Source organism: Panthera tigris, chromosome D1 (genome assembly GCF_018350195.1).
Source record: "Panthera tigris isolate Pti1 chromosome D1, P.tigris_Pti1_mat1.1, whole genome shotgun sequence".
Lineage (NCBI taxonomy): Eukaryota > Metazoa > Chordata > Mammalia > Carnivora > Felidae > Panthera > Panthera tigris.
The window spans coordinates 65,259,191-65,280,089 of record NC_056669.1 but is presented as its reverse complement, the minus strand read 5'-3'; the positions used below and the strand labels follow the sequence as shown (position 1 = coordinate 65,280,089).

The 20,899-nt window shown below is 43.1% G+C and overlaps 1 protein-coding gene across 2 annotated transcripts in view; it reads left to right on the top strand.

The window, feature by feature from the left end:
• Positions 1-20,899, top strand: part of SCUBE2 (signal peptide, CUB domain and EGF like domain containing 2) — a 62,740-nt gene that overhangs the window by 39,074 nt on the left and 2,767 nt on the right. For both annotated transcript variants that reach the window (XM_042958347.1, XM_042958348.1), the window contains 5 exons: positions 12,218-12,388; positions 14,286-14,453; positions 15,161-15,322; positions 17,320-17,517; positions 18,717-18,869. In XM_042958347.1, the coding sequence (XP_042814281.1) occupies positions 12,218-12,388; positions 14,286-14,453; positions 15,161-15,322; positions 17,320-17,517; positions 18,717-18,869 (852 nt within the window). The remainder of the gene's footprint in view (positions 1-12,217; positions 12,389-14,285; positions 14,454-15,160; positions 15,323-17,319; positions 17,518-18,716; positions 18,870-20,899) is intronic.

The window sequence follows — 20,899 nt, the reverse complement described above, 5'->3', positions numbered from 1 at the left end:
AATCTGGAGCTCAGAAGGCCAGGTTCTTTGGCTCTAGATCACACTGATGGTCTGACTCCAAGCCTGTGGTCTGGTCTCAAGTAAGGTGCATTTTGATAACCAGACCCCTCCAGAAAAATTGCTGTCCTTTCTCAAGTGGCATTAGAATTGCAAAACCCTAGAAATGAGGCTTGTGCTAAGGAGTAATAAGCCAGTGTTTTTCAAGAAGCAAAGCTGAGCCCAGGGCACTCATTCAGAAGAGTTGTGGGCAATAACCCCAACTCTGTTGCTTTCTCAAAACGAAGTAAAAATCAAGTATAAAATCAAGTATAATTGTCCACCAGGGTCTGGTTTTCAAATAGTCTTGAGTTTGATTCTAGCTAACTCTTTTAAAAAGAAAAAAAAATTAAGAAACAACCCAGCTGGTTGGTTTGTTCTCATTTAAAATTCTAGAAGTTTGTTTCCACACCAAAATGGTGATGAGAGTTGGCTGTTGCTGCCCTACTTTACGGAGTGAGTTGCAGAAACTGTCAGGGACAGGCAGACCAGTCTTCCTGCTGACCTCTGAGAGCTAAATTGCATCCCCTTTCCCCATTTGCTATCCTGGTAGAGAGAGGCCTTACGGGCTTGCCAGGGAGCTTTGTGGCCAGTGAAGAAATCAGGAAAAACTAAAGTATTACTAATACTACCATGGCTGTGCTCCAATGGAAAAGGCTCAAGAACGAGGATCAAGAGTTACTTAAACAGAGGCCTCATGACCATGACAACTTGTGAAAGACACTTGGTATGGGGTTTATGTCGCTGTTGTGTGTGTTAATGTGTCCTGAGATGCTTGTCATGCTAAGTTAGGTTGAATTTGTTGTTGAGAGGCAATGTGTCTTGTCTCAAGAGCTCCCTCTAGCAATGGATGAATTTTGTAGCCCACATGGAACCAAATCAGGTTCACCCTGACAGCAGTGTTGAAGATTTTACAATGTAGAGAAAACAGCACAAAGAATTATCAGTGAAATTTCTTCCTTGGTGAAGGGAGAAAGTGTGTATAAGAAGGGGCTGCATATGTTAATTAGAAAGGTTTTTTGTTGTTTTTTTTTTTTCCCCAGAAGACACATGCCATGGGCAAAGGGGCAGGGAGTGAGTGAGGGGGGACGGGGGAGCTTGTCGTATGTTCCTTATATTCCTGGACTATTTGAACATCATAAATCCCAAGCTTACTGGTATTTTCTGAACTCTGGATGGTATATACAGTGGAGACATGCCTAGGATAGTTCTTTTTGGAAATTACTTTCAATGTCAGCAGAAAGGAGATCCCAAAAACATTTTGAGTCACTGGGAGGACAGATGGAACCATTACATTTTTCCTTTAAAATATTTTTTATTTAGTTTTCCATTACCAAATTAGTGTACGTTTCAAGTGGTACAGAAATGTATACAGTAAGGGTAAAAGCTCTCCTAATCCTACTCTTGGGAAAGAATTCCTGTCAACAGGTTGCTATGTATTTTTCTATATCTGTTGTTATATACATATAAAAATGAAATTTTATTTATTTAGTAAATATTTATTGAGCACCTACTGTGTGTCAGGTACTATTCTAGGAGCTGGGAATCCAGTAATGACACAAAAAGGCAAAAATCTTAGCCTTCCTAGCATTTACAATTCTGGAAGAGGAAGACAGACCACAAACCAATAAAGAAGGAAATACGTGGTGTAGTGGATGGTGATAAGGGTATGAAGGGTAAGCAGGGAAGTGGAATAGAAAGTGGCAGGGAAGGGGGAGGGCTGAGGAGGAACATACTCTCCCCTAATGTAGACTATGGTCAGGGACTGTGGTTGTTGCAAAGTGTCATTTGGACAGAGATGTTAGAGATGGAAGAAGCAACCTATGGGAATATCTGGGGGAAGAGTCCCAGATCAAGGAAACAGCAAGTACTGAAACCCCAAGGTAAGGGAAAGCAGGCCAGGAAGATAGGTCGGGGAGGGAGGGTAAAGGGAGGATGTCAGAGCAGTAGCCAAGGGCCAGACCAGGTGGGGATGGAAATCTGGGTGAGGGCTCTGACTCTGACTCTGAGTGAGAAACAAAGTCAGCAAAAAGTTTTAAGCAGAGGAGTAACAGGGTTTCTGACTCATGTCTTAAAAGGATAACTGGCAGCTATAGGCTGATGTATGAAAAAAACATTTTTAAAAAAATGTATCAATACAATTTGAATACTGCTGGGTTGTTTCTAAAAAGAGTAGATCATGAACATCCTTCCATGCTAATAGAGGAGCTAAGTTTATTTCTTTTAAAGCTTCCTAGTCTGTATTTGTTCTAAGATACTAGTATTTATTAACCATACCCACATTGGTGAACATTTAATTAAGTTGTTCCTAATTTTTTTAACAACAAAAAATGCTGCAGTGAATATCCTTTTTTGTGCACGTGGCCTGTAGGTTTGAAATGTCATAGAAGTCTACTTCTACCAAGTTTAACTTGTTTTTCTTAGATTATTAGTGAAACTGAGTATGCTATCATACGTCTGTGGCCATTTGGATTTCTTCTTCTGGGAATATCTGCATTCTTTGCCTATTTTTCCACCAAATTGTTGCTTTTCCAATATCACTTAAAAAATAAGTGTTAAAGTCCTAAGTTACATCAAAGAACATAATCACTTCTGACCCATAACATACTTTATTTATTGTACTTATGTTTGCATAGAAAGGTCTCATTCATTTGGCATTTAAGAACTTTGGGGACAGTCTGCTGCAGGTGACCTTTGTACCATCTGTTATCAATTCTAGCTTGATGTCAAAAAAAAAATAGTGATTACATTCTCTGAGGAACAAATTCCTTAAGCTCCATAAAATTCACAAAGCCCTTTATACCTAAAGAAAAAATAAAGATGACATGGATTTCTATTTTTCTTTCATAGCCATTTATCCTTTTATAAAGGATGAATTATTTAAGGAATACACTTGCCAAAATATATATTTTTATATTTGATTATTCTGAAAACTTGCTGAAATTTTTAGAAGACACAATCCAGGCAACTGGAAAACTGGGAATAATTTTGTGCCTGAGTTCTTGAGAGAAACTGAGAAGGTTTAATTCAACTTTCAACAGCAGTAACTTTCCTCTGCAGCAATTGAGAAAAATTAATTCAAGCAATATTTATTGAGATACCACTCTGAACTTAGGATGAAGCAGTGAACATAATGGGTGAGGAGCTTGCTGTTATGAAGTTCACATTCTAACAGAAGGACATGGACAATAAAAAAGTAAAGAAAAAAATAATTTCAGAAGTTAAAAATGCTATGAAGATAATAATACAGAGGACAGAAGGGAGGAGGGATTACTCTCCACAGTTGTTCAAGAAGGCTTTCAGAGCAGGTGACATTTGATCTAAGACCTAAATGAGAAGGAGCTGGCCTTGTAAAGCTCTGATGGGGGCAACGGAAGTTCTGGCTGAGGAGGGATCACCAAGTGCAAATGGCCTGAGGCAGGAATGAGCCAGACATTTTCTTATTAATTATTTCAGAATTGAGAAATTATTTGGAATTGAACACGCAGAAATTTTCTTATCTGTTTTAAATCATGGAAATTATAAAGCTTATATTAGCAATATGGACCAATATTAGACCAATACTTATCACACAGACTTGGTAGGAAATTCTTTTATTTTTTATTTATTTATTTTTTTAATATAATTTGTTGTCAAATTGGCTAACGTACAGTGTGTAAAGTGTGCTCTTTGTTTTTGGGGTAGATTCCCATGGTTCATCGCTTACATACAAACACCCAGTGCTCATCCCAACAAGTAGTAGGAAATTCTTTTCATTAAAAGAGTTTAAAAAACAGAATTTGGCAAAATGTTGACATTTATTGAGCACTTACAATGTGTTTGGCACTGTGCTAAGCACTTTACATATATTATGTCCTTCAGTCCTCATTGCAAGTCTATTTGCATCATGCCTTTTTTACAGGTAAGGAAACTAAGACATAGGGAGGTAAGGAGTTTTGCCAATGTGGCAGAGCCAGGGTTCAAATCCAGATCTGTCTCAAGAGCCTGTGTTCCTCTCTCAGTGTGAATGCTCTCATTTCCGGGTACAGCCTGTGTCGTGTGATTCTCTAACTCTTATAGCACTCATATAGAGAACCCACAATGGGCCAGCTCTGCAGTGGGTGCTGAGGAGGCCTGGATAAATAAGACACAATCCCTCAAGTCACCCTTAGCCCTCCCAGGGAAGAGTTAGAGAAGCCTTCCCCAAAGAGAAGCCTTCACTGAGTTTTAAAGGAGGCACGGAGGACATGTAAATGGGGAGGAGTATTCTGGCAGAGGAGTAGCGCTGGGGAATGAGACTGAGCAAGATGTGCCCCTGGGGGTGGTTGACACCTCAGTATTACCAAACCAAGAGCACAAGGTAGGATGTGGTGGGTAGCTAGGCTAGTGGGAAAAGCATGCAGGTCATGAGAGACCTTGAATATGTTGCTAAGGAGCCTTGACTTTATATCTAGGTGACAAGGTACCATTAGAGTGCTTGTAATCAGGGAATGTCCAGGTCATACTTGTATTTTAGAAAGATTTCTTTTACTGCATTGAGAGTCAGGATCAGAGGCAGAAAACCCAACTTGGGAGGCTTTGAATGCTTTGCATGAGAGATATTGAGAACATGAAGGCACTAGATGGAGTAGAAAAGAAGCGATGGATTCTAGAAATACTTAGCAGGAAATGTGAGTAACATTTGGTAATAAATTGGATTAGGGATTGAGAAGAGGAAAAGTCAGTGTGAGCTCAGAGGTTTCTGACTTGGCCTTGATCCTTCATTTCATTCGCATAGGTCCTTAATCTCACCCAGCCCCGTTGCATATGCAAGGAGGCACGAAGAAAAAGCCTGTGGGTTGGTTGAGTGGCTGGATGAATGTGATCACTGGGGAAGAAATAATCAGAAAAGATTTATAAGAAAAGCAGAAAAAAATAGGCTCTTGAGAGAGCATGAGAAAGAAAGAAAACTCAGAAAAGGAGACTAAAGGCTGAGTTCTGAATCAAAGATGCTAAGAGGAGTGCTGGGAGTCAAGTCAAGGAGGTTTTGGAGTCAGGGAGGGAAGCAGTCCGAGAAGTACTTTAGCATGACTTTATGCTGTGACAGGGCTGAAGCAGGGAGGAACAGAAGGAAAGGGAAGTAGTTGGGAGGTTATTCATCTCTAGATAGGAGATGGTGAGGATCAAAGGACCCTACTGCCACAGAGGTGAGGATTAGCAGATGGACAAAAGGGACACAGCCGCAGAATGCTGCAGCTGACTGATGGGGCAGGGAGGAAATAGGTCTGGAATAATAACTGCGTGTGGGATTGCAAGGGTTGGAGTCTTGGTGCCTGGGGGAGTAGAGATGCCATTTATAAAGAGCAAAGCCAGAGGGGTAGGAAGGACTGGGCAGGGAGGGGAAGAGAAGCATTCCCTTTGAGCAAGTTAAATTTGAGTTGCAGCAAGACTTCCAGGCAGTGATGTCCATGAGCTTCTGGGAGGCTAGGAAAATAACTTTATCTTATCATGTACAGACCAGCCCTCCTGTCCTGCATCTGTTCACACATACTCTGACCCACTTCCTGTAAAAATAGATGAATAGCCCATGCTCCTGCCAAGGTCAGCTTCTCCAGTTGGGCTCTGGAGCCCATTTGCTTTCACCTTCTCAAAAACATTGCTTCTGTTATTGTCCCCAGTGACCCCTTGTCTCAGAATTCTTCCTCTCTGCTAGATCATTTCCAACAGCACACAAACCTATCTCTTGTCGGAAAAACCAAACAAACCCTCCTTTGACTTCATGCCTCTCTCCAAATACTGCCTCATTTCTTTGACCACCCCCCCCACCCCCAGAGAGCCAAACGCCTTGAAAGAGTTATCTAAACTTGCTGTCTTTGCGTCCTCCCCTCCCATTTTCTCCTCAACTCTAGTCAGTCTGGTTTTTGTTCCCAACCCCTCTACTGAAACTGCTTTTCCCAAGAAAAGCACTATGACGCTTTTTGAACCACTTTTATGTTACCAATTCCAGTTGCCAACTCTCATCCAGGTACTTATTTCCACTCCCTCCTCCTGGAAGCACTCTCTTCTCCTGAGTTTCAGACACCACACTCTTCTGGCTCTCCTCCCACCTCAATGGCTGCTCCCTTTTTATTTTACATGTTGCTTCTCCCCTAATTTTTGATCTCTAAACATCAGATATCCCAAGGCTCAGTCCTCTGTCCCCCATCTTGTATCTTCACACTCTCCTACATGACCTCATTCGCTGCCAGATCTTTAAATACCACCATGTGCTGGTGACTGCCAAACTGCCCTCTCCAGCTCTAACCTCTCTTTTGAATTATGGACTTCTTTATCTCAGGTGTGTTCAATGGTCTTCACCTCCCCCCCCCCAACACACACACAGTGAAATATTTTTGAATTTATGAATGTTTGTGTAAAAGTCACATACTTATACTATTGGCTAACATATTATGCCTATCATAAAAGATAGAAGAATGAGTTACAGATTAAGTAAACAAAATTTAAAAATAACTGGCCAGCATCTTAAGGTACCATATTTATAATTTGGAAAGGTTCATTGCTAACAGTAGTGGTTATAAAGCCATCTTTCAAATAGTCTTTTTGTGAGTTGCCAGTGTTTTGGCTCAACTCTTGTCAGGTCTGATGAAATCATTACTGTTTCCATCTCTTGATGTTTGACAGAGAACTAGTTCAGTAGTGAAAGGCATGTCCACCTGGCTCTTCCCTGCTGTTTACCCATACCTGCTCAGTCCAGGGTTTCTGTATGATTGTATGAAGCTGCTCTCTATTTTGTGCCAGTTAGCTTGGCTGAAACTGGATAATATAATCAAAAGATCTATTCAACTAGGCAAACTGTAATTCTCAATACTTTGAAAAGAAGCAAAGCAGTCAGTACCTTCCCACCTTCAGAGCTGTGGATGCCTGTTTTTCCCTTTCCTTGGAGACCTTGTTACTTCCCATGTGTCTCTGACTCATGGAGATGTGGACAGACTGTGGGACCAATCTTATACCCTACACTAAACCAGTGAACCTTTCTTTATTTCTTATTTTTTTTTTTTTAGGTAAAAATTAATAGGCATAGATGGGAAAATGCTTTGTCTGCACCCAGTGGATCATTTTGTAAACCCCTAGGTGTAATATGCTACCTTGGAGACCAATAGTAAAACCAATGCCTTCTCAATATCAATACTTGCATGGCTAACAGACATCTTAAACTCCACAAAACATTTTACCCTACTCCCTCCCTCCCTCCCAAGTAAAACCTGCTTCTCCCTCATCTCAGCAAATAGCACTTCTATTTACCTCATTGCTCAAATTGAAAACCTCACAGTCTTCTTGACCTCTCTCATTCTTTCATGCTTCTCATCCAATCCATTAGCAAATCCTATCATATCTGCTTTCAGATTATATCCTGGATCTACATAGTTTTGTCTTCCTCCATCATTACCGCTCTATTCCAAGTCACTATCATCCTGGGCCCAGTCTATTGTGACAGGCTCTGACTCGTTTTCCTACCCTTGCCTGACTCAGTGTGTTCTCCACATAGCAGCCATACGATCTGTTAAAACATAAGTCAGATCATGTGGCTCCCCTATGCGAAGCCTCCAATATACCTTGTGTAAGATCTAATTTTCTTACCGTGACCTTCAAGAACCTATGTAATCTGGCCCTTGCTTGCTTTTTAGAATTCCTCTCCTATCACCCTGACCCTTTCACTGTGTTCCTGCTACACTGGCTTTTTTTTTTTTTTTTTTTTCCATTAGGCAATCCCATCACAAGGCCATTTCCCTCATTTCAGTCTGGTCTCTGTTCAGAGAGGAAAGCCTGGATGCTCTTTAAGACAACATATATACAACCCCCACTCCACCACTCTCCTACCTTCTTACCCTGTTGCACTTTCCTCCATTCATGCTTACCTCTAGGTAGCATTCTACTATATATTTATTTATTTGCTTACTTATTGTCCCTATTCTCCACTAGAATGAGAGCCCCTTGAGGGCAGGACCTTATCTGTCTTCTCTGCTATATCTCCAGTTCTGTTTAGAACAGTGCTTAGCACATCATTAATGCTAAGCATTTAACTGAAGTAATGAATTTTCACAGGGACAACAGATGAAATCCCAAGGATAGCCACCAACATTAAAACAAAAGAGGGCAAAGGGCAAATCTTTGGGGAAATATTTAAATCCAGGGCAAAAGAGGCCCTCTGAAGGAAGTGACATCTCAGCCCCAGTTAACTAGGCAGGAAGAGAACACAGCATGCCTTGGGGAACCCCCCCCCCCCGCCCCCTCAGGAAGGTGTCAGCTGCACTCATCTCTCTGCCCCAACTCTAAGAACGTTTTCAAACAGCAAACCTGAGCACACACCAGAAACCTGGATGGGTGTGGCAGCTCAGCCTCTCAGCCCGAAGGGGTGCTCTTTCCTGTTATTCTGAACAGCTCCTTTAAAAGAACTTCAAACCAGAATCCCAAGGCCACAGCATTGTCTTAGCCTCTGAGCTGTGACAAAGCAGCAGCTCCAGAACACCCTGGGAATCGGCCAGCGTGGGCAGCTTGTGGCTTTCCTTCAGAAGTCAAGGCGTGCCTCGTAAGAAAACAAGTCAGATGCTAGAGAGTGACCTCTTTTATTAGGTTCACCATCTTCACCACAGAGAGACCATAGTGTTTGTCCATAGCCTGAAATACTCAAAGGCCATAGTGTTGAAAAGAGGGTGAGCCTTCAGGTCTCTTTGTCGCCATTAATCCTGGTCCCTGCTGGTCTCTCCTTTTTGCATCAGAAAAGCTTTCTTGTATTTTTTTTTTTTTTAATAGAGGGAGAAAACAGCTGTGTGGGATTTGAGAATGGGATTTTAATGGTCACTGAAGACACACAAAAGCTTTGCTGTGATCGTGAAGTGTTCTGGGGGCAATTGACTCCTTTGTCTGGGACAGCAAAACAAGCTGGCTGCTGGAGGAGAAAAGAGAACCAACTGGAACGTGTGATTGAGGCCTCTTTAGGCCAGATCTTCAGCACATTTGCAAAAAGCTGTTTTCAGGCATCTCTTCATGACATTCAGCATCACTTTTTACTGTTTAGCTCATTTTTCCCTTGTGAAAGAAACAAATTAATTTGGAAGGTGCTTGGCAAGAATTATTTCTGTAGGTCTTTCTGGAAGGAAAATGGAAACTGTGAGTGACAATATGAGTTTGTTTGTGTGAAGCAGGCCTTTCACTGGGAGAAAAAAGAACCAGTGCCCTCTTTTCTGCAGGGCAGCCCAAGGGGCCATTTCTCAGCCCTTTGCTCAGTTGGAAAATTGCAACAGATGTGGGACATTGTGAGGCTTCTCAAAATGTAATCTTGAAAAGGCTTTGGGGGGTTTAAATTGTTCTGAGGAAGAGTGGAAACCCAGAGCAGCAGGAGCCCATCCAGTTACTCATTCCAGTGAGAACAAGAGCCATTCCTGTTCATCCATGGAAGGGATCCGTTTTCCACCAGGGCAACTATGATGGAACAGACTGTGCTGATCTGACTCAAAGTTATGATTCTTGGGGCTTTGAAATCATTGCCGCCGTCTGGTACTATCCCTCTAGGCGCATGCATGTTACAGAAATGGAAATGACTTGGCTGGAGGGAATCCAGACAGACAGCCAGGGTTTTATTTACTTTCTGCCAGACTTCATGACAGTTGACTTGGTAGAGCCATGAAGGAATTACTCTCTCACTTACTGGCCTGCTGTAGGCCCATCCTAGGTCAGTCAGGAGGGACACAGGATAAGAAGTCAGGAATTCCTAGTACATAATCCAGCACCACTTTTCATGGGAGATGAACTGAAACCAGAGTCATTATGGAAGCCACTATCCAGTGGTTCTCCTATTCGAGAATTAGGTCTGGAATTATAGACTCTGTCTGCCGCATATCTGTACATTAGACTCATTATAACGTTTACCAGGAAAGCAAGAGAGCTTGGTTCACTTTCAATTTTTAAAAAAATATGATAAAATTAAATAAAATGGTACTATGAATGTTATAAAAGGCAATCCAAACAATATAAAAAAGTATTAAAAATTTGAATTTAGAGTATACTTTATTGATTGATGACATTTAATTGTAGAAATAATATTTGAAATATGGTATATTTTGGCTTATTATGATTTAGAAAAAAACCTTGTTTGGGTTTTTTTTTTTCTTTTTTAGATTTTGAAGTGAATAATGAAAAGACATTTTTATTAATGGTAATAGAGAGCCTTGCCATGTTTAACCCTAAAAGTATAAATGAAAATTGCATGAAAACAGATATTCCTCCTCACAGACATTGAAGAGATATGATAGCTAATTTTATCATGTGACATTTTGTTTTCTACTTCTTAGCAGCTTCAGTAGAAAAGAGAATGTGTTGAGGTGCCTAGGTAGCTCAGTCGGTTGAGCATCCAACTTCACCTCAGGTCATGATCTCATGGTTGATAGGTTCAAGCCCCATACTGGGCTTTGCACTGACAGCGTGGAGTCTGCTGCAGATTCTCTGTCTCCCTCTCTCTCTGCACCTCCTCCCACTCATGCTCATTTGTGTGTGCACTCTCTGTCTCTCCCTCTCTCTCCCCTTCTGTCTCTCACAAAAATAAGTCAACATTAAAAAAGAGAGGGGGGCCTGGGTGGCTCAGTTGGTTAAATGTCTGAGTCTTGGTTTCAGCTCAGGTCATGATCTCATGGTTTGTGGTTTCGAGCCCTGAAGTGGGCTCTGTGCTGACCGCAAAGAGGCTGCTTGGGATTCTCTCTCTTTCCTTCTCTCTCTGCTCCTCCCTTGTGCTCTCTTTCCACCATCACCCCTCAAAATAAATAAATAAATTTTAAAAAAAGAGAGAGAGAATATGTTTATTCTAGTCAAGCTCCCCTAATGCCACATAGAGAATCCTTGGGAAAGTCTTGAATTATGATTCTGCACTTTTGTTAGAGAACTTTCTTCCCCTTAAATCCAAGACTCTTAATCTCACTGTAGGTGCATTTCACAGACTAGCTGTGGGAGCTTGGCCAAATTATTTCACATCCTTAAGTCTCTATTTCTGTAAAATGTAGTTAAAAATAGTACCTAACTCCTTAGGGTTGTTAGATCCTAAGGGTTGTGTTTGTTTGTTTGTTTGTTTGTTTGTTTTTAAGTAGGCTCCATGCCCAAAGTGGAGCTTAAACTCATGACCCTGAGATCAAAAGTCACATGCTTTACTGACTGAGCCAGCCAGGCACCCCTATAGGGTTGTTTTGGGGGATATGAGATAATGTACGTAAAGATTTGGGCATGGTTAACAGGAGATATTAAGTACTTAGTAAATGTTAGCCATTAGAAAGGCTATTTTGATGGTTGTGATGATGTTTGAATATGATATTAAAGAACCCAATTAAGCATATTTATTTTATATTTATATTCTAAAATAAGATATAAATCTATATTTAATAACTACTAATACCAGAAATAAAGTCAGAAGCATAGTTTATTAATTTCCTTGTAGTTTAGTCTTTCAGGAGACATTTACCATGGTTTCCTCTTTATAATATATTAATTTGATTACAAACATGAAGCGTGCTATGTTGGAGAGCTTATTGGTAAGACTTTTGAGATCACCCTCCTCACAGCCACCAGAGAGTGAATGTTTCAATGGTTCCTCTACCTGAATAATAAAATCCAAATGCCTGGCATTCAAGAATTTTTAAAATTTATCCTAAACTTCCTTTCTTCCCTCTCTTCCTATATGTCAAGCATGACCTTTTATGACCTGCCCCCTTTTCTTCCTGGGGAGATCCTATTCATCCTTTAATGTCGCACACAGATGTGGCTTCTAGGAAGCCTTCAGGGATGCCATCAGCCAGAATTAATAGCACCCTCATTTCTATTCCTTTAGCACTAGGCCTATGTTCAGTGAATGATTTTCACTTTATAATCCTTCTGACAGCTCTGTGAAACAGCAAAAGTCATCAAGTGCTTGTGTTCTAAGATAATTAAGACCACTGTGATCCCTGCTTCCAAGGAGTTCATGGTCTATGGAGAGAAAACCTGTAAACACCTCTAACAGTGGGCCATAGGGATCATGGCAGAGGGGTGTGCACAGAAAACCCAAAGGTGGCACACATTCTGTATTCAGGGGTTTGTATGAAGGAGTGTGGGGTCAATGCCATCTGTTTACTGTTATCTCTAGCACTCTTCCTTCCTTGGCCTCTGTCCCCTCACTGACCAGATCATTTCCCACTTTGGCTAGTCAGTTGCAGGGCTGGGACATATTATGATGGAGCACAAGAACGCTGCATTTTATGTCCAAATGGAACCTTCCAAAATGAGGAAGGACAAATCACATGTGAACCGTGCCCAAGACCAGAAAATCCAGGAGCCCTGAAGACTCCAGAAACTTGGAATATATCTGAATGTGGAGGTAAGGGTTCCATCTGCTCCTTCTTATTCCTCCAGTCTCCAATATTGCTTAGATGGAAGGTGTTAAGTAACGTTTCAGTGCAGACAATGCATACTGCACCATGGGCTTCCTATGGGCAGGGACCACATTGGGTTTATCTTTGGCTCGAGTGCCTACCTTGGTGCCCAACACATGCTGGGGTGATGCTCACTTGGACAAATAAATGAAAAGTTGATAGAAGGCATTGTCAGAAAAGAAGGTGTAAGCGTTGCTAATGCACACTTTACTCACTGTAAATAAATATACCTTGACACCTGAATGATCTCTCAGTGTGTAGTGTTACAGTGGAGAAAGTGGTTCTCACTGTTTGTCCAGTTTTGGTCTCAAATTCATACTGTATTGATTTTTAAGGAGTAACCATTTGGTGACTTTGTTAAAACTCTGTGAAGAGTTTTTCATGTCCCTTATGTTAACTCTAGAGCCAGGTTGATTTAGATTTTTGTGGGATTATTTCCTATTTATTTTATTAATAAAATAATTTGATTTTTGATTTTTGATTAAGTGGCCAGCTGTATTGACGCTCTGTGGGCTCACAAAGAAGGTGTGATCTGACACGGTAGTTTGTAGGTGATGTCTGTGGTGGAGAGCAGGTGGCCCCTGCCTCTCCTCCCAGTGACTCCCAGAGCCAGCTTTAGTTCCCACCTACATGACTCCTGACTCAACTGTGGGATCTTTCAAAGGGTTTAAAAATCAGAGCCTCAGACTAACTGCGTGACTCCTACCATATCTTTGGCCTGTTATGAAATCCTAGGACCAACTGTGGGTTGATAAGGAAGCACTTTGGAGCATCTATTTATACTTGTATGTGACCTTATTAAGATATATTTATAATAATAATGTTAGTAGTAATTATAATAATAATAATTGCTAACATGTATTGAGTACTTACCTATGCCAGGCATAGGCAAAGTATATTACATGAATTAGTCCTCTGCTTGTTGTATCACTACAACAACTTTATGAGGGTCAGGTAATTCACTGAAGGTCACACAGCCAAAGAGTGGAGGATCTGGCATCAGAACATAGGTCTGACAGATTCCAGACTCTTCCCCTGGGTGTGTGTTCATTAAATGTCATTATATCTAGAACTTATAGGTAGAAAGAAGACTGTGAAAATTAATAAGGGAGAGATCAGCAGTACAAGAGTCAACAGATTTTCATAATACCTTGGCAATGACAAGCTAATTCCTAAGGAACATGTGCTTTTAGAAATCCTTTGGTTTATGGCTGTGCTTCTTGCCATAAACTTAAAAAATAATAAAGTAAGGTGCTTAAAGTCCCTCTGGTGCTTAAAGACCCACTGGGTCCCTCTATCAATGTGGATTCGATTGGTTGGATTTAGTAGGGGAAGTCCAGGGCACACTCTAGTGTAAGATGTAACTTAGTGTATATAATTGATAAAACAGGGAGACTCTTTCTTTCATGACCAGAAGAGTCTTTATATCACTAGGATGTAGCAGCTGGGTAAGAGTGTACTTCTGGGACAGATTACCAGATTGATTCCAGAGCAGAGAACCCTCTCTGGGGGCTCCTGCACTGCAGGGGCTATCTGGGCACTGTGTAGTCCTAAGCCTTAAGCAAATGCAGGCCTCATCCCAACTTTGGAAGCAGTTAACACTTGGCTCCTTGGTCTCCATCTTGGCACCATGCTTTGTAGCTCTGTGTGTAAACATCAAGCACTCACATGCCACCTACTCAGGGTCAGTGGCAGGGCAGGAGAGAGGGCTCCTCTCACAGAGGTGGGAGCTCAGGTCAGCATAGGGCAATAGGTCTCACCAAGTTCTGAGCTCATCTACAGAGAGATGGGAAAGGGTCTGCCCAGGGGACCTTGCTCACTTAGGGTCATTGCTTTCCCCAGGTCTGTGCCAACCCGGTGAATATTCTGCAGATGGTTTTGCACCCTGCCAGCTCTGTGCCCTGGGCACATTCCAGCCTGAGGCCGGCCGTACTTCCTGCTTCCCCTGTGGAGGAGGCCTCCCTACCAAACATCTGGGAGCCACTTCCTTCCAGGACTGTGAAACCAGGGGTGAGGACTTCGCAGCTTGCTTTTTTCCAGAGCTGAATTTCCCTTTTGAGAACCGTGGGGGTCTGGTAAAACTCCTATCAAGCCCAGCCCAGAGGTGCCTTGTGTGGTGTCCCAGTAGCTGAGAGGTCAGGTCCCAGCACCATCCACTCCTGCAGGATATACAAGGAGCATGGGAACTCCCTAGATGTGGTCTCCCCCAGCCACCTGGCCCCCTTCAGACAGGGCTGACTGGTCTGGGAGAGGTGAACAGGTTTTATGCAACAGGTTCTTGGCTCCTTCTTTCCAGCCTTCCTACCTCTCAGCGCCCTCCCCTGGCCCCCCTCCCATATAGGTCCTGCCCTTCCCCAGAGACCCACTGCCACCTCTCCCAGGACCTGGCATCAGTTAAGCACCCTCACAGCTCACAAGCGTGCTTTGCATGAGAACTCAGGCTGTGCTCATTTATGCCTGACTCTGCATGGACTGTAAACTCTGTGAAGATACACCCATACTTTGTTCCCTTTGTATTTTGCTCAGTGTTGTGAGTCACAGGTCCCACCCAAGCTGGCTATTTAGGGAATTAAGTGTTGATTAGCCCCAGATTAGTAGGAAAGCAGTACTTCATTTGGGCATACAAATTTATTTCACCAACTGTGAAAACTTTTATGTGACTGTTGATGAAAACACAATTTTTTTTTCATTTTCTCCACCCTCCCCCGACCCCACAGTTCAATGTTCACCTGGACATTTCTACAACACCACCACTCACCGATGTATTCGTTGCCCAGCAGGAACATATCAACCTGAATTTGGAAAAAATAATTGTGTTTCTTGCCCAGGAAATACTACCACTGACTTTGATGGCTCCACAAACATAACTCAATGTAAAGGTAGGTCTCTCTGAGGCTTTCACAGTCTTGACCAAGAGGGAGGTTCCTGGGTCCACCTGGGACTAGGGGGGTTGGTGCAGGGGTCCCAGGTGCCTTGAGAACCATGAGGACACGGTTAACCCAGCTCAGGCACTGCAGGTCAGCACCGAAGGAGAGCCAGGCTTGGCTCTCAGGTACTTACTTGTGTTGATCCTGGCTACTTCTCTGGGCACATTGACAGGCTATGCTTGCTGAAATTTCCTCCCACAGAGTTTCAGTTCAGCAAACATTGTTTGAGGACCTGTCATATGCGAGACCCTCCAAGCAGAATAAGTCCCTTGCCCTGCAGGCAGCACAGGTTGTAGGATTGAAGAGGAAAGAGCAATTAACTCTGCCTAGAGAGATGAGGGAAGGCTTCTGGAAGGCATGAGAAGGTTTTGATGGAGAGGGTGGGGGGAGAGCAGGAGAAAGAGCTTTATACCCAAGACCACAGCTAGAAGGAAACACACACTCGGAAAAATGAAAGGCTTTTTGAGAGACCCCCTGGACCTGGATCATGGAATGTCTGAGTGGAATCTGAGGCAGAGCAGGAAGGGAAGCCTTGAATGCCACACAAAGGAATTTTATTTGCGTCCTGTAGGAATGGGGAGCAGATCATTCAAGGACTTGTTGTATATTTAGCTGGTTGGTTGGTTTTTAACCATTATGTAAAATTCTCTACTAAAGGTCAGAAGTGAATCTCAGCTGACTCATTGTCATTAACACAGTGGTGTAGGGGAGCAAGGAGGCCTTCCCAAACTGGAGGAGTTTGGGATTGAAGTTCACAGTGTTAGAAAATTCTTCCCTGTACCCAGATGAAATCTGTTTCCTTGTCCTCCCATCCCCAACCCTTCATTGGCCCTTAGGAGCCACATGGCACGGATCTTCAGGCTGTCCTTCAGACTTGAAGCTGAGTCCTTCTCAACTCCATGGCTCTCCCCACTGCACCCCCTTCCAAGAAGAAATTTTTTTAGTGGGAATAATAATTCACAGTTACAGGGCACCTGGGTGGCTCAGTTGGTTGAGTGTCCAACTTTGGCTCAGGTCATGATCTCATGGTTCATGGATCCAAGTCCCACATTGGTCTCTCTGCCTACAGCATGGAACCTGCTTTAGGATCTTCTGTCTCCTTCTCTCTCTGCCCCTCCCCCACTCACACTTTCTCTCTCAAAAATAAATAAACATTAAAAAAAATAATTGCCAGTTACAATTAGAGAGGAAAAAAATAGTGCCTTCAACATCCTCTCCTGCACAGGTGCACCTGACAGTCTTATACAATAAGCCCCTTGAGGGCAAGGACTGTGTCTTTCTCATTTCTGAACTCCCAGAGCTTTTGCTAACATTTATTGGATGAATGGAGATTTAATGGCTGAGGTGTGTGTGTGTGTGTGTGTGTGTGTGCGTGCACGCGAGTGCTCCTGATCTTTGCTCCCAGAGGTGAGTATCCAGCAAGCCCCATATTGACTGAGACCTAATTGGAATTTTCTTCTGCACCAAAAATAAAATGTGGTCTTGACCAGAAAGAAAAGAGAAAGAATATGGCTATCATAAATTCATCAAGGTCTCTAGGAAAGGGTCACATATCCTCTAGTTAGCAGTCAGCTCTGTTCTCCCTATTTTTAAAGACCTAGAAATTCTATGTCATGGGTTCCCCTGGCACCTAGACTTTGTAAGCAAAATATTGAAAACCAAATTCATCCTTTGTTTCATGAATGCCCTCCTCTGATCTTGAGCACCTTCAAGTTAAAGAGAAAATGGTAACTCAGAGGGGAACTCAGTGGGATGAGCTCTGTGTGGGGAGTTAGTGTAGTTAGGCTCCCACGGGCGACCGTAGGCATTACAGGACACATTAATCCTGGGATGGTGCCATTCCTCAATGGCAAGAGGATGCAGTGGTTCTCCTCAGTTGAGCTGCTGGTGGCCATGACAGAATGATGAAAATGCTGTGCCTTCATAACTCATGGCATTTCCTCTTCCAGACAGAAGATGTGGAGGGGAGCTGGGAGATTTCACCGGATACATTGAATCCCCAAACTACCCAGGCAATTACCCAGCCAACACGGAGTGTACATGGACCATCAACCCACCGCCCAAGCGCCGAATCTTGATTGTGGTCCCTGAGATCTTCCTGCCTATAGAAGATGACTGTGGAGACTACCTGGTGATGCGGAAAACCTGTGCGTCCCCTCTCTCCCCTCCCCTCTAAGGCTAGCGTGGAAGCCTGCTGGCATGCTCCCCAGCTTTAAATGTGAGCAGCAAGGCTAGAGTGTCACCTCTGTATTAGAACAGAGATGGGACATGAGTTTATAGTGTTTGCCAAGAAACAAAATTTAGACAAACCCACCTTGAGGCCTCTTGCTGAATCCCAGAGGTAGTGATTCTGCAGGTCAGTCTCCCCCCACCCCGGGCTTGCCGGGGACCCTCTTCCACAACATCACACAGAGCCAATGAAGCTCATGGAAGCCAGGCCCCAGACCGTTGTCTCACTGTGGGAAGCCACTCGTGGCTTTGGGACTGACCGAGGCTAAAGTCATAGTCCAGCCAGGAGGGACCCTCCTCCTATCCTGATGCATGACCCAGTGCCCATTAAGGGACACTGCCAGCAACACAACTTCAAGGCAGTGTAGTGAGTGAGCTCAGCAGCCAGACTGCGTAGACCTGAACCCAGCTTCACCTTTTGTTAGTTCCGTGATCTTGGACATACATTCTGATTCTTTCTGCAACTCCTTTTTCTCATCTGCTAAAATGGGGATGATAATAGTTGCTACCTCATAGGGTTATCATGAGGAGTAAATGACTTCATGTACATAAAGCACTTAGAATAATAATGACACATGGAGCCACTGTGTTTGCCACTCTTATTAGTGGTTACACTGTCTGAAGTCAGGTGTGGGTTTGAATCCTGACCTATCCACACACTGGCTCTGTGACCCTGGGCAAATGCTTAAACTCTGTAAATGAGTTAACAATGGCACCGACTTCCTGTGACTTTCAGAGGATTAAGTGAGATAAAGTCCATGAAGTGCATAGTGCACCACCTAGTCTCTGGAAGCATGCGGGGATTGGGGGTGGTTATTACTGGATGACAGCGGGTAGCTCTGGAATTAGACGGCCTCTCCTTAGCCCCTGCAGTGAGCACCGCAGCCTGGGCTGCTGCTGTTTGCCTAGCCATGGGCGTTTCAGTTAGCCTTCTCTGGGGGCTTGCAATCACCAGTGGAGTCCAGTCAATTCCCAGGACTTTGGCTCTTATGAGCTGAGCCCAAAGAGCTCTGGAGCATAACTTGTTTTACGGTGTTTTCATTTGAAACAATGAGTATTCATTGTCTGCTGCTCAGGATGAGTCCTGAACCCTGCCCTCTCTAACTTCCCTTGGCAGCTTCATCGAATTCTGTGACAACATACGAAACGTGTCAGACCTATGAACGCCCCATCGCCTTCACCTCCAGGTCAAAGAAGCTGTGGATTCAGTTTAAGTCCAATGAAGGGAACAGCGCCAGAGGGTTCCAGGTCCCGTATGTGACATATGACGGTAAGCGCTGTGAAGCTTGGGCTGCATCACGCCCAAGGAGCTTCTCTGCTTTCAGGAGAACCAACTTCTGGGCCAGCTGGTAGATTGCTGACAAGCACATGTGCTCAGAAAGGCAGGTGGAATAAGGAGAAAGGACACTGCTGACTCACATGTGTCAAATTTTAAACAAGCATTTGGGGACACTGACTACAGGGATGAAAAGATGTTTTAGAAAATAAGTAAAAGTGAGCATGGCTTGGTGGGGAAGCATATGGGCCAGCCTCGACCTAATCTCTTCAGTGACTTTGTGTATGTTACTTACCATCTCTAAGTCTCATGTTCTTAATGTGTAAATGAGGATAATCATTAGATCTAACATGGCAGTTAAATGTGATAATCCACAAAGGACTTGGTGCAGTGCCAGGCACATAGTAAATACTCAGTAAATACTAGCTAATTATGACTGTGACTTTCATTACATGGAATCCTGAGGAGCAGGGGAGAAAGACCCAAGTTCTGGTCCTGTCTCTGCTACTAATTTGCTGTGTAATTTTGGGCAAATCAGATGACTTCTCTGGTTTCATTTGCTTCTTGTTAGGTGAAGGGGTGCCTCCTGTGAGCCCTGGGGGCCTACCTGGGTCTGGGACTTGGTTGATAAACATTTACTTAAAATACAAAATGCACTGGAAAGAATACAGCAAAATCTCAAGAGATTTGGGCCTTGAAAGAACATATGAGTTGTGTGTGTGTGTGTGTGTGTGTGTGTGTGTGTGTGTGTGTTTTGTTTTGTTTTGTGTTTTTTTTAATAATGGGAAGAACATTAGTTAGAGAGAATGATCTAGGCCAAAGGATAGAGTACCTGGCATGTATGGGGACTGATTAATGGCCTGATTTGGTCAGTCGGTAGGGTGCATGGAGCTTAGCAGTGAGAGATAAGATTAGAAGCGTGTGGAGTTGGGTGGTGAAGGGCCTGGAGTGCTAAACTCAGAAGGGTGGACCTAATCTTACAGGAAGCCATGAGCCATTGAAGGTTTTTACACAAGTGTTGACAGTAGATGTTTTGGACAGATAGTATTCTATGGATTTTATAAAAGCATTTCACATTTATAACATGTTCTAAATCCAGGATTATCAACTCTGTGCCTGAAACCATGCCAAATCCCTCCTGATAAGGGCTCTTAGGATCAGAGCCCTAGGTGGACACAAATACCTCCCATGTGGCTCTGCTGAGAGAGACAGAACACCTCATCTACCTGAAAGCAAACAACCAACAGCCCCCCTACCCCCAATCTGGAATCAGTGAAAGAACCAAAAAAGACACGGAGACTCCAGAATAAATATCACTAAAGCTCACATCTTTTTGCTTGGCTGTTCTCAACTCTACCTTTGTGATACATGAAAACACCTTTTTTTTTTTTTTTCATTTTCTCAAATAAAGAGTTGTAGCTTGAACCAGGGAAATTACACATAAAGCTGCTGAGGCCCATGAGAGTGTGTCTTACACATGTCACAGCAGATACTAGTTGAAAATTGCTGTGTTAGTAATATAGAAGCCTTTTAGGTCTTTACTCAGAGCTTATTTCATCTTTTTTTTTTTTTTTGAACATATATTTCAGACAAGCTTGATAGCTGGTTTCCAAGCCCGGAAGAATAGAAATCACATTTAGAAGGGGCAAGTGAGGCTGCTACAGAGTGGCTTACTGACCACTGGAGGACGGGGAGAACTGTAGTCCCAGCTAACTTGCGCTGAGTACGTGTACTGAGTACCAGGCATGTGCTGAGTGCCTTTGACACCGCACAGCCCTCATAATTGCCATAGACACGATTCTTTCCTGATTCTATGGACAAGACCACTCAGGCTTAGAGATTAACTTAGACTAACTGGCCTGAGGTCAGGAGGACAAAGTGGCAGAGATCTTTGGGACTCCAGGGCCTGAGTTCTTACCTATGACTCTTGACTGCTTTTCTCATGACAGTTGTAGCAAGGGATAAAACATGGTAGTTCTTGATAGTGGAGGGAATGTTTTTAAAAGACAGCAGTCTGGGGTGCC